A 14,594-nucleotide genomic window follows, 5' to 3' on the forward strand; every position below is an offset into this window, starting at 1 on the left:
TTGGTATGAAGTTATCAAAAACAATCCCAAATTTGTTGCTTGGATCAGCATGTTTCAAACAAACAAAAAACTAGGAAAGGACCAAGTATGAGATTTTGTTTTTAAGCTATCTTGTCCCTCTTTTTATCAACTTGATCATTTCTTGATCTTGGACGTTCTGTCTGTGTGTTTTTTTTGTAGTTGTATTCAATTTCCATTGTTGCCTTTTTGGAGTTAGTGGGTCACTTGGAGAATATTTTAAAAATTGCCTGCTGATTTATAAAATATTACACACATCCTCTTGCACAAGTGGAGATTTGGAGCACAAAAGTTAGTTTTCCACCTCAGTGATTTTGTAAATATGCATGGGACTGGTGAAGTAGTTCTTTAGGAACATGTGTAACAATATCGTTAGTTCTAGATATCTACATGCTCCACAGCAAATCATGCCAAAAATTCTTGAGCTTCAAATGAAGGTAAATACAAGTAGGTGTGTGTGTGTAAATCTTTTCTAAACTCTCACTCTAATTTAAAAAAAAATCCTCTTGCAGGGTGACCAGAACTGTACACAGTACGCCAAAAGTGCCCTCTGCCACATCCTGTATAACTTCAACGGATGTCCCAACTCCCATATGCAATGGTCTGAGCAATGAAAGCAAGCTAAATGCTGTCTTAACCACCCTGTCTGTGTGTGATTTTCTTTTGAAAGCTGCAATGTACCTGAAATCCTGGGTCTTTCTGTTGTCTCTTGACAACACTACCTATTTCCTTCCCATTATCTATAGAAGTCTTGCCTTTATTTGTTTTACCTAAATGAAAAACCTTTCATTTATCCAAATTAAACTCCACCTACAACTTATCGGCCCAATTGATCACGATCCCGCTCTAATCTCTCTAGCTCGCTAACTTTCACTGTCAACTATACCACCAATTTTTTTGGTGTTATTTACAAACTTACTAACTGTGTGCCTCCTAAATATTCATCCATACGGGTCGAGTATTCTGTCGCATGTCTGACTTGTGCCTTGTAGTGGAGGTGCCAGTGTTGGACTGAGGTGGATAAGTTCAGAAATCCCACGACACCAAGTTATAGTCCAACTGGCTTATTTCAAAACAAGCTTTTGGAGCTTTGCTGTTTCACCTGAAGGAGGAGCAAAGCTCTGAAAACTTGTGGTTTCAGATAAACTGGTTGGACTATAACCTATGTTGTGATTTCTGGCCTTGTGCCTTGTAGACAGTGGATAGGCTTTGGAGAGTCAGGAGGTGAGTTACTTGCTGCAGTATTCATAGCCGCCTGACTTGTTCTTGTAGCAACTCTGGTTAATCCAGTTTTAAGGTAAGGATAGAGCAGCCTCCTTCCTCCGTCCCCGTTCCCATTGAAAAGTAGGTGGTGCATAAAATTTTGGTATCAGCTGTATTCAAGGTACTGACATTTTTGTTGTAGGCTCAGAAAAGGTGGTGGCATCATGGTAATGTCATTTGGCTGGTTATCCAGAATCCCAGACTAACATGCTGGGGGCATACAATCAAATTCCACCAAGGCACATGCTAAAATCCTGTACAGCCTGGACTCAAAAACGTATCTAATGGTGATCATTGTCTTTTGTCATCATAACATACCTAGTTCAGTTTTTCGGAGAGTGAAACCCACTACCTTGTCCAGTCAGGTCTGGCCTACAAATGACTCGACTCGCAGCATTGTGATTTACTTGCAAATGCCGATGGAAACGACTAGCAAGACTGCTCAAGGTTCATTGGGGATGTGCCTAGAGGGCCTTACTGGTAATGCCCATATCCTATGGAAGAATGTTATGAAGCTGGGTAGAGTAATTGAGTTGGAAGGTAGGAAGTGAAAATGTGTGGTTCCTTTTAAGAGATTTGTATTTTGTCTGTACTTCAGCTGAAGTTGCCAGTACAGAGAGCCTCAAAAAGTAAAACAATTGTATCAAATAAACCTTAGAGGTGGCAGGCAAAACAGCAGATGTTGCGACAATGAGTTTGACCTTAGATAATTAATATAAAACAAACTCAGCGATCCAAAGCTAGTGAAATTTTAAAACTGGTGTTGAAAGTGTGAAACCTAGCATATTTTAAAAAATTTGTTTATATCATTTCGGGTATAATGGACGAGGGTATTTGGAAAATTGGAGGAGTGCCAGCTGAAAGAGAGACCACTGCCGCCTGCCACAGTTAGCACCATTTCACCTTTCCGAGAGACCACCATCTAATTAATTAAAGGTACTGCAATATTTTTAGTTCAAAGTCCTCATTGAAGAAATTATAGAAATAAAACACTTCTGACAGCAGAATTAGCAGAGGAAAAGCATTTGTGAAGAGACCAGAGACAAAAGAATATTCCAGTCTGTGTGAACTTGGACAGATTAAATTATAATTTATTACTGTTTTATTAATTGGGTTATATTAATGGGACTTGACTTTATTTAAACAGCATTCCAGTAGAATTTAGACTAGTTAGACTACTGATAGTTCCCCTTTAGGGAGCAGTCAGTTTGTTAGTAATTTTGTTAATTTTTTCATTGGGGTTAAATAAATTGTTTCTTGTTACTTGTAAAGTGGAGACCAGGGATTCTCTCTCTTTTAACCACACTCTTAATAGATTGAGGGGAAAGACCAGCTCCCCTGGTGTTTTGGGGTTAATTATCAGAGTGGAACCCCTACTCCTGTCATAACAGACTGGGGCGTGTTTTAGTTTAATTATCAGAGGGATTCAGCCATTCCCCGTCGTAACAAAGTTCGAGATGGTTGTTGAAATATTAGGAAGCAGCACGGTGGCTCAGTGGTTAGCACTGCTGCCTCAACGCCAGGGACCCAGGTTCAGTTCCACCCTTGAGTGACTGTGTGGAGTTTGCACATTCTCCCTGTGACTGTGTGGGTTTCGTCCCACAGTCCAAAAATGTGCAGGCTAGGTGGATTGGCTGTGAAAAATTGCCCGTAATGTTGAGGGAGGTGTAGATGAGGTAGGTTATAGGGGCATGGGTCTGGGTGGGATGCTCTGAGTTGGTGTAGACTTGTTGGGCTGGAGGGCCTGTTTCCACACTGGAGATTCTGTGAATGAAACACATTGTCACCTTTGTGTGCCTTCATGTTTATTTCACAGTCTATTCATGATCTTAATATAAGCAAAAGATTTACCTTTTTTTCTAAACATCAACAAAGTTACATGTTGGGTGAAAAATAAAACTTGCTACTTTCTTGTATAAAATTGAGTCCCTCCTACTTTCCCAGCTTGGATTTTATTTTGTTGCTTACACGAGCTTGCCAAGGTTGGAGCAATTTATTTTCTAGGCTCTTGCTCAGTGGTTTCACTGGTTCCCATGCATTTCACACAGGAGTCTTTTGTGGAGAAAACATTTACGTAATCAGCCTGGGTTTCGATTCGAACTCTGATTCCAATAATGAAAAACAATGATAATCCACTTGCACCACTGTCTCTTTTTCGATTATATTTCTTATTTGTGTATGTGAGTTGTTCTTATTGTAATGCACTGCCATGTATTTTAAGAAGATTGAATCCATCTTGCATGTGATTGTCCTGTTTTTATATATTAAAAATTAGATGTAGTGTGGTTTGTTCAGTTGTTACTAATATTTATCAAACTAGCGTTTTAAAATCATGTATCTGTTTGAGCCAGCAGAGAATTGGTGTCAGTCAAAATCAACAAGGAAATGACCAACTAACCATGTGACTTTTTTTGTTTAGAAAAATATTTGCATCTGTCTAATATTTGACAATTGAGTTAGTACTTTGATCAAGTGTTCCTGCAAATCTGCTTTGGCTATTTACTATATTTCACATTTATTTTTCCATCTCTCTTTGACTTATGAAGGTTATCCAACCATCCACTCAGCACTGAGTTCCCAGTCATCCATTGATAGTGAGTTGAGCACCTCTGACGACTCCATCTCCATGGGGTATAAATTGCAAGATCTGACAGATGTCCAGATCATGGCTCGATTACAGGAAGAAAGTAAGTGGGGAAAAGTATGAAATAGTACAATATTATCTCGTTTTCATTGGGTAATGTGAAACAGCCTGCCCTAGGTAGATGTTGATTATTCCATGGGAACATAAGAAACAAGAGCAGGAGACAACTGTATGGTTCCCCAAACCTGTCCTGGCATTCCCTACAATCATGGCTGATCTAATGCTTCAGTTGAACTCTTCTGCTTGCTCCCTGTATCCCCCAAGTCCCTGAGGAAAAATAACTGGCACCCTTGTCACAAGTATACTTGACAATGGGGACCATCCATAACCATGTGGTGTTGAATTCTAAGAATTCATAACCCTTTGAAGAAACTTTTATGTTCATCTGTCTTGAATGATTGGCTCATTATCATGACATTGCCCACATATTCTTGATTTCCCATGCCAGGCAAACAATGTCTGCCAGCCCTCTTGGCGATCCTTTTTAATGTTTCAATCCGATCATTCCTCATCTTTCTCAACCCCAAAGAGAATAAGCCCAGTTTACTCATTTTCTCGTTGGAGGACAAACCTTTCATTCTATCAACCAATATAACAAACTTCTGCTGTATTGTGTAAAATCGTATCTTTCCTTGAATCTGTTGACCAATCTGTATACAACTTTCCAAGTTTTTGGTCTTGCCAATGCTCTGTGGCTAGGTCTTGCAGCATGACGTCTATGCCTATTTGTGTCTGCTTTTGAGGTGAGCAAAGAGAAACAAAATTCTACTTAATTATGGAACTCTGCTTTTTTTTTTTAAAAAGGTCTCCGTCAGGACTATGCTTCAAGCTCAGCATCTGCTTCCCGTCGCAGCTCCAGTGCCTCATTAAATTCCCTCAGGAGAGGTACTTACAGCGATCAGGAATTTGATACTTACAGTTTGGATGATGAAGATGAATATGATTACTCATTACCCCAGTACAGCGTGCATAGATATTCGCCTTCTCCACGAAACTCACCTCGATCGCAGTCTCCAGTTCGAGGAGCAGCAAATGCAGCTAGAGTTCGGCCTTCACGACGCTGTTTGCAGGGTCGTGTGTCTGAGCTAATGAATTATACAAAAAATCAAGGTACTAAATCTATAGTTAAATTGAGCAAATGAAAGTTTCTGTGAATGTTGTTCAGTGCAATTCTTTCTTTCAATGTTGAACTTGTGATTCTAGAATATTCTATTTTGGTGCATCTACGTGTCGATGATAAACACCTCTACTTATCTTTATGGACAAAGTGCTCATCTTCTGGATTTTCTGAATGTTGAACATGTAAATTTTTTTTTGTTTTTAGATGTTGACAGCTGTCTGAAAGGTGGCATTTGTTGACCAAGCCTGTTTGCTGAGAGCACTTAACCAAACCACTCTGTTAGACTGGAGTTGCATGTAAGCTGGGTCAGCTAAGCCTTACTTCATTCTGTTACAGAGGAAATGCGTCGCAGCATGCCCAATCTAGCCAAGTCGGGGATTCGTGGCTCTGATTCTGGTAGAGGCAGTCAAAGCTTTGAATCTAATTTGCAAATACCCAGCAGTCGAATTTCACGATTGCAGCAGTCTCCAGCTGGTACGTCATGTTGGATCTGTTCTGAGAAATAAGGAAATCATTAACCAGTTACTCATTCGAAGCGCATATTTTCAGTTTTCTCAAGTGTGAAATTAGCCTGCCAGGTAAAATTTTTGATATGATGGACTCCCTAGCTTTCTGTTTTTACTTGAGAATTTCAAAGTAAGATTGAACATAAAAAGGCTTTTCTATTAATTATCATCCAAAACAATGACTAGGTCAGCTAGGAACTTGACCAATGGTCAGTTTGAAGATTTATCGTGTCTCAACTTGAGGAATTTGGTTACTTCACATTTTAAATTGCAAGGTTTAATATTTGATTTAATGTTGTCTAATGTTTGTGAGAGCCTCTTTTCCTAACTTTCCTTTTATTGGGCTAATGCTGCACAAACAACTCTCATCCAGCAATGAAAAGGATTCTGAGTACACTGCTTATGGGATTGGCCTCTGATTTGGGATTAATTGCAATCTAATAGTTAAATAAGCCTGGATGTATACAGAATAAGACTATGCTAGTTCACCAGGAAACTTGGCTCTGAATATCATACTGTTGGAGAAATGCCTAATTAGCACAACAACTAATTTCTCCTGTGCTGTGATCTAAGCAGGAACTCATTGGTACAAATAAAAGGCTTTCAAAATAAAAATAAATTCAGAGAAATACTGAGGTCAGGCAACATCCATGGAGAGAAACAGTCACCATTGCAAGCTTCTGATGGATCATTTAGGCCTGTTTCTGTGTTGCACCTCAGGTATTGCCTGACCTGCTATTTCCATTTTTCAGTATTTGTTTCAGATTCCCAGTGTTTTATATTTTTAGATCAGATTTATCCAGAGTGACAATTTTGACTAAAAATTTTTGACTGAACTGCAAGTTTGCATAGCTAAACTCTGTCTCTCATAGAGTTAAAGATTATGTTCAATAGATACCTCAAGTGATCAAGATGCAGCCATTATACAATTTCTTCAAATTAAGACTGAATATTAATGTTGAGGCAAGAAACATGTGAAAGCAATTGTTGCAGTAAAATCAGCCGCCAGTGTGAATGGACTCCAGTATGACCACGAATGCAACTGGTGTAGAGGAAGAGGAGTGCTCTTCCCCTTTAAAGTGTCATTAACAACGTTGTAAATTGTTGCATTAGTTACAAAAACAATGGAAAATGCTGAAAACACTTGGTCTAGTTGCATCAATGGAGATTAAAGCAGTTAATATTCCAGGCCTTGACCCATCATTACTTTTGCTATTGACAGTGTTGTGTGAAACCCCACTCGCTGAATCAACAGTGAATCGCTAGCAGTTTGCATTGATTTGCACTGATTTATAGACAGCTCCCTTCTGCCCCATTTTGACATAACATCAGGTATATTCTCTTGAATTATCAACACTTGCTTGACAAGGTATCCAAAATAAACAATATTGCGGTATGCATGTAACGTCGATAATACAGATTCAGTTTGTAATAGTGAGAAATGCTGCCTATGAAATAGGAAAGGTGCCCTAAGATTATCTCCCATTTTCTTCTTGTGGCTAAGTTTTTCTTTAAACCAGCTCTTCTGGAAAATGTGGAATCTTACAAACTGGCTTTGTAGCTGACCTATGCTGCTCAATATTAATTATTGAATCAGTTGCACCTTTTGGTTGCTATAATCCCACCACTTAGTTTGTATTGAATGCAGTTTGTGTTCATTGATTTTTTTTTTCAAATTTGTAACGTGTCAATTTTGTAGGGGCCGGGAAGGTGATATAAGGAGAGAGGGAGGAAAGAAGATTGTTGATAGTAAGCCAGGGGAGAGTGAAGCTTGATAGCTGACATGGGAGTGGTGAGTGTGGAAAATGGGTTGGCTGTCCTTAAAGCAACCCATTTCATTAGAGGATCTGGGGGTGTGGGAGTGGGTAATAAACATGGAAGAAGGTGATCATACTCTGGAATTGTTCACCTTGATATCAAGCCCTAAAGGATGCAAGGTTCTTGAGTGGAAGATGGACATTGTTCTTTCAGTTATGGTGTAATTTTAGTCAATTTTTATGTTGGAGCACCTTAGCTGTCTGATGTATCACAAGTTCGTCAGTTCAGCCAAATGGATAAATTCAGCTTTTTACATGCCTTATTTATGGTGGGAATGGAATTCACTGTTTTGAAATTTTGGCTCTTCAGTCCATGTTTTTAAATTTTAGTTGTCACCTTTTAAAGGATGGGTAAAGTAGCTTTATGTAGAAGATGCTCCTGAAGATAACAATAACAAGTGCCTTGTTAATAGTTTCTCTGTTTTGTCTAGGTTCATCTGGTAAGATCAGATATACTACTGGTAACAGTAGCCAAATTTCTCCCTCAAGCAGACAGCCAGTGAAAGCTATTGCAAACAGTAACTCTCCCTTAACGACAAGGCATCCAGTGAAAACGGCATACCCATGTTCTGGCAGTACTGTTCGTAGAATCCAGTCTTCAACTTGTTCAAGCATTTCTTCACCGACTGGCGTTACCACAAACGGAAGATCGTCTAGCTCAGTTCCTGTCCCTAAGGGCACCCCAACTAAGTCACGGGTTGCTAGCGCTAGCACTTGCACTCCCACTTCTTCCGTTTCCAAGACCAAGCTTTTGCAGCCAGCAAGGAGGTAAGTCTAACGAAAACAAAAAGAATTGCAGATGCTGTAAATAAAGAGCAAAAACAGAAGTTGCTGGAAAAGCTGAGTTGGTGTGGCAGCCCTTATGAAGAAAAAAAGTTAACATTTCCGGGTCTGGTGAGCCTCCTTTTGTTCCAGAGGACCTGAAACGTTAACTCTGATTTTTCTTCACAGGCAAGTCTAATATATTACCAACATTCCATCAATTTGGAACTGCAGTCTTCAAGTGCTATATTGACACCAGGTGTTCTCTACCATAGCTACTGTTCATTGGCTATGATACTACAAGCCATTTAACCTGTATTGGTTCCACATGCATTCAATGATTGGTGGAACCAACACATGTTAAATCCCTGGTATGTCCTGTGTGCCCTGTTAAATTATTTGTTTTTGACCGAGGCAGAGAGACAAAAAAATACTCGGATACACTCATACAGACCATTATATGAATTCTTACAGCATGTTTTATATTTTTAGTTCTTTTTCATGTTACCTCACCTACATGTGCTTAAAGTGCAGCCTGCTGGACCCATTTTATTTAAATGAGAAGCAGCCTGTTTAAAGTCTGCTGATGCATACTCACTTTTTTAAAGAGTCGAAGCAGACATGGTGATCTTTAGAAATCCTCACAAAATGCTGAAACCACTTGCCAAAGTAATATGCTAATTTGACAACTTAAAAATAGCAACTACTTGATCAACTTCATGCTTGCAATAATAACTTGCAAAAATTTCCACCTGTCAACATTTTTTTGCCCCATCTTTTTAACCATTGTTGCCAACTGAAGCCAACAAAATACTGAAGGTGAAGAGTTTGAAAAGTCAAGGTGAAAAATGGGATCTAGTAATGGCAAAGAATATTCAGATAGTAATGCAATTGATGCACAGCCAGCTGATTTTGAGATGGTTAGAAATAAAAGAATATATAATAGGTAATCGGAAGAGGAATGGGGATAATGGTTTTTCCCCCAATAGTGGGCTGCTTGCTAGTTGGAGACTCGCCATTGCCAGTCGATTTCTTACAATATCAAGCACTGCTATTGGTTTGCTGCAACAAACTGTTTGTTTTTGTGAGCTTTTCTTGTTATTCTGTTACAATATGATTGGAACTAACTGAGTTATCCTATTATCAGGACACTACAACTCCCGAAGACACACAGCACTGTGACTGAAGACAAGTGGAAAGAAGGCTGCTATTGAGGAAAACCCAAAGATTTCTCAAGCTGCTGGCACCCGATGAAGTGGAAGCCCAGCTGGCTGGGCAGAAGTCCAATTTAAATCAAATGAGAGAAAAATTCAGTTTCTGGCAATGAACAATATTTTGTAAAGACTGGTTTTTAAAAGTCATAGACCATCTATGCCAGGATTCTGTTTTCTGGCCTCCTGTTGATTGCATCATCAGCTCTGTTATATAAAGTCGGGTCACTTCATGTAGGTACCTTTTTTTAGTTTACATATTTTATGCAGAGCAAACCTGAACTCTCCAAACCTATTCTGAATTTGAGGTAAAATTATGTAACACTCAATCTTTTCAGTGGCAGAATCAATCACAATTTGCCTTGATACTTTCACATCTAATTCTTTTCATTCCTTTCTTAAATCAGTGTACAACAGAAGGAGGCAAAAAAAAGTGAGATCAGTCTTTGGAGGTGTCTGTAGTTGCCAAGTACTTAAACATTCCTTTGCAAGCTCTCAGAAAAGAACTGAGCAACTTATGTAAAGATTGGTTCATAAGAGCCACAGCAGCTTTTTTGTATGAGCTAGTGTTGCAATTGATCAAACTATGTTGCATGAACTCAGGAGTCTGTGTCTTTCTCAAGTACTTGTTGGATTCTGCAGGAGCTGCTGAGAACAGTCTTCAACTTTTTGTAAGTTGAACATCTAATATCTTAGTGCTCCAAATGCGCAGTATTTAACAAAACATGCTTACTCTCTTAAGATAGTGCTGACCTTGTTTCTCTGCTCTGAACACATTTTAATGCCTCGTGATTCAAGTGAAAAGTTGAATGTGAGGATTTAGGGGTATGGTTGATGAATAGGATCACGGGGACATTTGGTGGGGCAAGGTATTTAAAACTGAACAAAGTTCACACTTGCCTTTCATTGGCTGTGGTTCAGAAGCAGTTGGGCCTCCAATCAGACTGAGGCATATCTACTGACCAGGAAATAAAACCATTTAAAGGAGACATCTGAGCAATCAAAATGCAGTTCAAGTTTCACAGCCACCTTTTGCCTTGAAGCTTGTGACCCCAAAATCTTGTGACCTCCCTAGGCATCATAGTTTGGTATGTCCCTGCCCCAGAGTACAAAAGTTTCCATCTGTGTTGAAGTGAAAGTTTAAAAGACAGTATTTCTTGTGATGTAGTGCAGTAAGTTTAAAGGTTTCAAGAACGTTGCTACTGATCTCTTAGCCACTCCACTAAATCAACTGTAATGTTGAAATGATGTAATAGATCCTGTGCTCTGTGGTGGTGATCAATTGCTGTTAGTTATTCTTTCACAATTCCCAGCTACTGCTAATTTTGCCTGCTGTCACCTGACAAGTTTTTTTTTTTCCCCCCCACGTGCCAAGATGCTCCCTGCACACAAGTCAAAGGTCTCACATTTGCACAGTGAGGTTTTGATCTCTGAGCATGTTTTTAACTGAAAGAGAAATTGACTGAACTACAAGTGTGATCTAAGTGCAGTGTAAATTTGGAACACAGGAAGATGAATTGGTATAACCCTTGTGAAACCTTGAATAATCAAATGGGAAAGGGGACAAAAATTCAGCCCATCAATTTTCTGTTTCAGTACAAAATTGAAATTTTTCAGTTAGTTCAAATAATTCAAAGAGAACACCACTTTTTTTGGGAACAATGGTCTATAGCAAGTTTCAATAGTAAACTGCTAAATACTATTTATGTTGATCAGTATGCCCTATTTTTATATACAATTTATCTGGCCAAGTTTGAAGTGTAGATTGGATCAATTACCTTACTTTCCCTCACTAAGAAATATCAGTTATCTACCAGTCAGCAGCAAACCAGTTGAAGAATGGGATTGAGTCTTCAAAATATATTTCTAACGCAACTAATCTCTGTGAGTTAGTAGTAAGGTCTATGCTATGTGTGAATTTCATAATTGCCATTCTCAAGCAACTCAATTAGCTTGTTTTCAATTTTAGTTCTTACAGGACGTTATTGAACAACTTTTGAATTTGTGTATTGCAAAGTCTTTATAAGATAGAAGCGTTAACTGTCTGCTTATAGTCAGTTGTAGACCAGCATGAAGTCATGATGTGTTTTTATTTCCTTCCTTTGCTGACATTAAGTGTCATTAAGTGTAAAAGGCATTCCACTTGAATTTCTTTATTAAATGAAACTTTTTTGGATTAATTTCTGAATGTGGTTTAATCTTTTGACGTGCAGCAATTACTATATGCCCCACTGGCGCTTCAAATTTCAACAAACTTAGTTTCTGACTTATAATCCTGTCAACACAAAAGGATGTTGAGGAAAGCATTGCTATTGTTCACATGCAGCAAGCAAAATATTTTGTTTGTTTGTTCTTAGTACAGTTGGAAGGAAAAGAACCATTACTGCCCCCATGCCTAGGTTGGATTGCAAGGTTGTGGTAGGCCTTTTCCTTTAACTGTTACAGTCCTTGTGATCTCCTCTCAATGATGTTAGTAGGCAGTAAGATATTGACTCAGCATTAGCCAAAGAATGGCAAAACTGTCCAAGATAATGATGTTCTGTGACATTATCTTTTTTTGATAGATGTTTATGTGGGCATTGCGTATGGTAATCACCAAGTCAGAAAAAATCTGCAATATAGCACAAGTTTTCTTTTGCTTATCTCATTTTGTTACAAAATTCCTAGCAAATCAAAGAGTGCTACGATGTAGTTAATATAATATTTTTCAACTTAAACACATGGGCTTCTTGCTCAATATAATTTCTAACTGACAGTTAAGATTCAGATTACAAAAATCTCAACTGTTATCTGTTGCACATGTTGAATATGCTGTCAGTCTATTCAACCTGTTCCAGTTGCCAGTGATATCATGATTTTCTGTATCCCAATTCCATTTCTAGCCTTGATTTTGCATCTGTATGAATCAACATGGAACTTGCACTCATTTTTTATGAAGACCAACATAACAAACATGTCAGTGTTACCAGTCTGTGAAACCACATGAGTCAGCACAAAACCATCTCCCTTCCGTTGACCTACTTCTAATCAACCTCAAAAGATGAGGGTAGGATGCATAAGCAAAATGAAGCTCTTTTTGTCTGATTTCTCAAGACCACTAGAAGTTGGTACTTTACATATCATGAAAATTGCTGCCACATTTCCTACAACTGAGACACTAATGTGAAAATGACCAGTTTTTAAAAAATATCGTGTTGATAGTGAGTGGTAGTAGAAGGACAATATTCTACTTGGAAGTCAGTGGTGAGTGGTGTTCCACAGGGCTCTGTCCTTGGGCCTCTACTGTTTGTAATTTTTATTAATGACTTGGATGAGGGGATTGAAGGATGGGTCAGCAAGTTTGCAGACGACACGAAGGTTGGAGGTGTCATCGACAGTATAGAGGGCTGTTGTAGGCTGCAGCGGGACATTGACAGGATGCAGAGATGGGCTGAGGGGTGGCAGATGGAGTTCAACCTGGATAAATGCGAGGTGATGCATTTTGGAAGGTCTAATTTGAAAGCTGAGTACAGGATTAAGGATAGGATTCTTGGCAGTGCGGAGGAACAGAGGGATCTTGGTGTGCAGATACATATCCCTTAAAATGGCCACCTAAGTGGACAGGGTTGTTAAGAAAGCATATGGTGTTTTGGCTTTCATTAACAGGGGGATTGAGTTTAAGAGTTGAGATCTTGTTGCAGCTCTATAAAGCTTTGGTTAGACCGTACTTGGAATACTGTGTCCAGTTCTGGTTGCCCTATTATAGGAAAGATGTGGATGCTTTGGAGAGGGTTCAGAGGTGGTTTACCAGAATGCTGCCTGGACTGGAGGACTTATCTTATGAAGAGAGGTTGACTGAGCTCAGACTCTTCATTGGAGAAAAGGAGGAGTGGGTAATTGAGGTATACAAGATAATGAGAGACATAGATAGGGTTTGTAGCCAGAGACTATTTCCCAGGGCAGAAATGGCTAAGATGAGGGGTCATAGTTTTTAAGCTGGTTGGAGGAAAGTATAGAGGGGATGTCAGAGGTGGGTTCTTTACAGAGTTGTGAGAGCATGGAATGCATTGCCAGCAGCAGTTGTGGAAGCAAGGTCATTGGGGTCATTTAAGAGACTGCTGGACATGCATATGGTCACAGAAATTTGAGGGTGCATACATGACTATCAATGGTCGGCACAACATCATGGGCTGAAGGGTCTATTCTGTGCTAAAGAATAAATATTGGTCAGGTCATCTGGGATAATTTCTGCTTTTAAGAATAGCATCAGGGGAATTTTTTTACCAAATGGTGTTAAAATAAATATTCCAACTGTCTGCTCATGCAGATGTAGTGATCTCAATCCTGCTATGGTGTGTTAGCCTCTGTTTTGGAACTCAAAATGGGATTTGAACTTTTTGACTTATGACCCAGCCAAGTATGCTACCAATCTGAATCACAGGTAATTAAGGCTATTAAACTACTATTGGGTATTTTGGGTATTATTGATTTTTGTACATGCTGCAAGTGAGGTTTGGTCTCATTGCCTCTTTAATGGCCATACTGTGGATCTGGCTGCAGGTTGTCACAGTGATGCATCTTTGGGTACACTTGGTGGAGCCAAAAGGATGTCTCAGTCCACAGTGGCTATAGGGCAATGAGTCTCACTAGTGTGAAGGCTTCATCTGCCAGTGGTATCATTTCTAGGTATGGTGCTAGTTTCTTTATTCCCTCCCTCTGTTGGAATTAATACCCTCAGCATTGCTTCATTCCATTAGTCATTTTAATGGCAGCCTTCTGTCTCTTAGTTAAAAACCATCCCCAATAATATTCTCAGTGTCTTGTCTTTTCTGGGATTACAAGTTACCAAACAAAAAAAAACAAAACCCTCTGGAGCCAAGAACCATTTTGAACTAATTCTGTGGGAAGTGAAAGTTCATCTCAAAGGCCAGTGTAACAAAAGGCAAGATGTTTTATTTATACTAAATTAGATGAGCTGTGCTTTGAACCACAGTGATCAACAAATGATATTGCATCAGTTTTACATGTAATTTATCTTTCAGCTATTAATTGAGAAGTTCAAATTTCTTTAGAAAAGCCTCTACAGACATTGTTACAAAGCAATGCAGTCATTTTAGTCTACAATCAAGGTGTAAAAAGTATACTTGCACTGGGGCAAATTTCCCCAATAGTAGTTATGAGCCCAATGAATAAGAAAGTGAAGTTGAAATTTGGAAGTGAATTCCACTGATAGCCTGGTACCACTTTGAACAGGATTCTTAGGAAGGTAGAACT

At 39.0% G+C, this 14,594-nt stretch overlaps 1 protein-coding gene across 2 annotated transcripts in view; it reads left to right on the forward strand.

The window, feature by feature from the left end:
• Positions 1-11,478, forward strand: part of LOC125458700 (SLAIN motif-containing protein-like) — a 35,253-nt gene extending 23,775 nt beyond the window's left edge. For both annotated transcript variants that reach the window (XM_048544175.2, XM_048544176.2), the window contains 5 exons: positions 3,828-3,968; positions 4,730-5,035; positions 5,382-5,519; positions 7,800-8,136; positions 9,278-11,478. In XM_048544175.2, coding sequence (XP_048400132.1) covers positions 3,828-3,968; positions 4,730-5,035; positions 5,382-5,519; positions 7,800-8,136; positions 9,278-9,344 — 989 coding nt within the window. In that variant the 3' untranslated portion in view covers positions 9,345-11,478. The remainder of the gene's footprint in view (positions 1-3,827; positions 3,969-4,729; positions 5,036-5,381; positions 5,520-7,799; positions 8,137-9,277) is intronic.
• Positions 11,479-14,594: the final 3,116 nt, after the last annotated feature.

This window comes from Stegostoma tigrinum, chromosome 15, assembly GCF_030684315.1.
Source record: "Stegostoma tigrinum isolate sSteTig4 chromosome 15, sSteTig4.hap1, whole genome shotgun sequence".
NCBI lineage: Eukaryota > Metazoa > Chordata > Chondrichthyes > Orectolobiformes > Stegostomatidae > Stegostoma > Stegostoma tigrinum.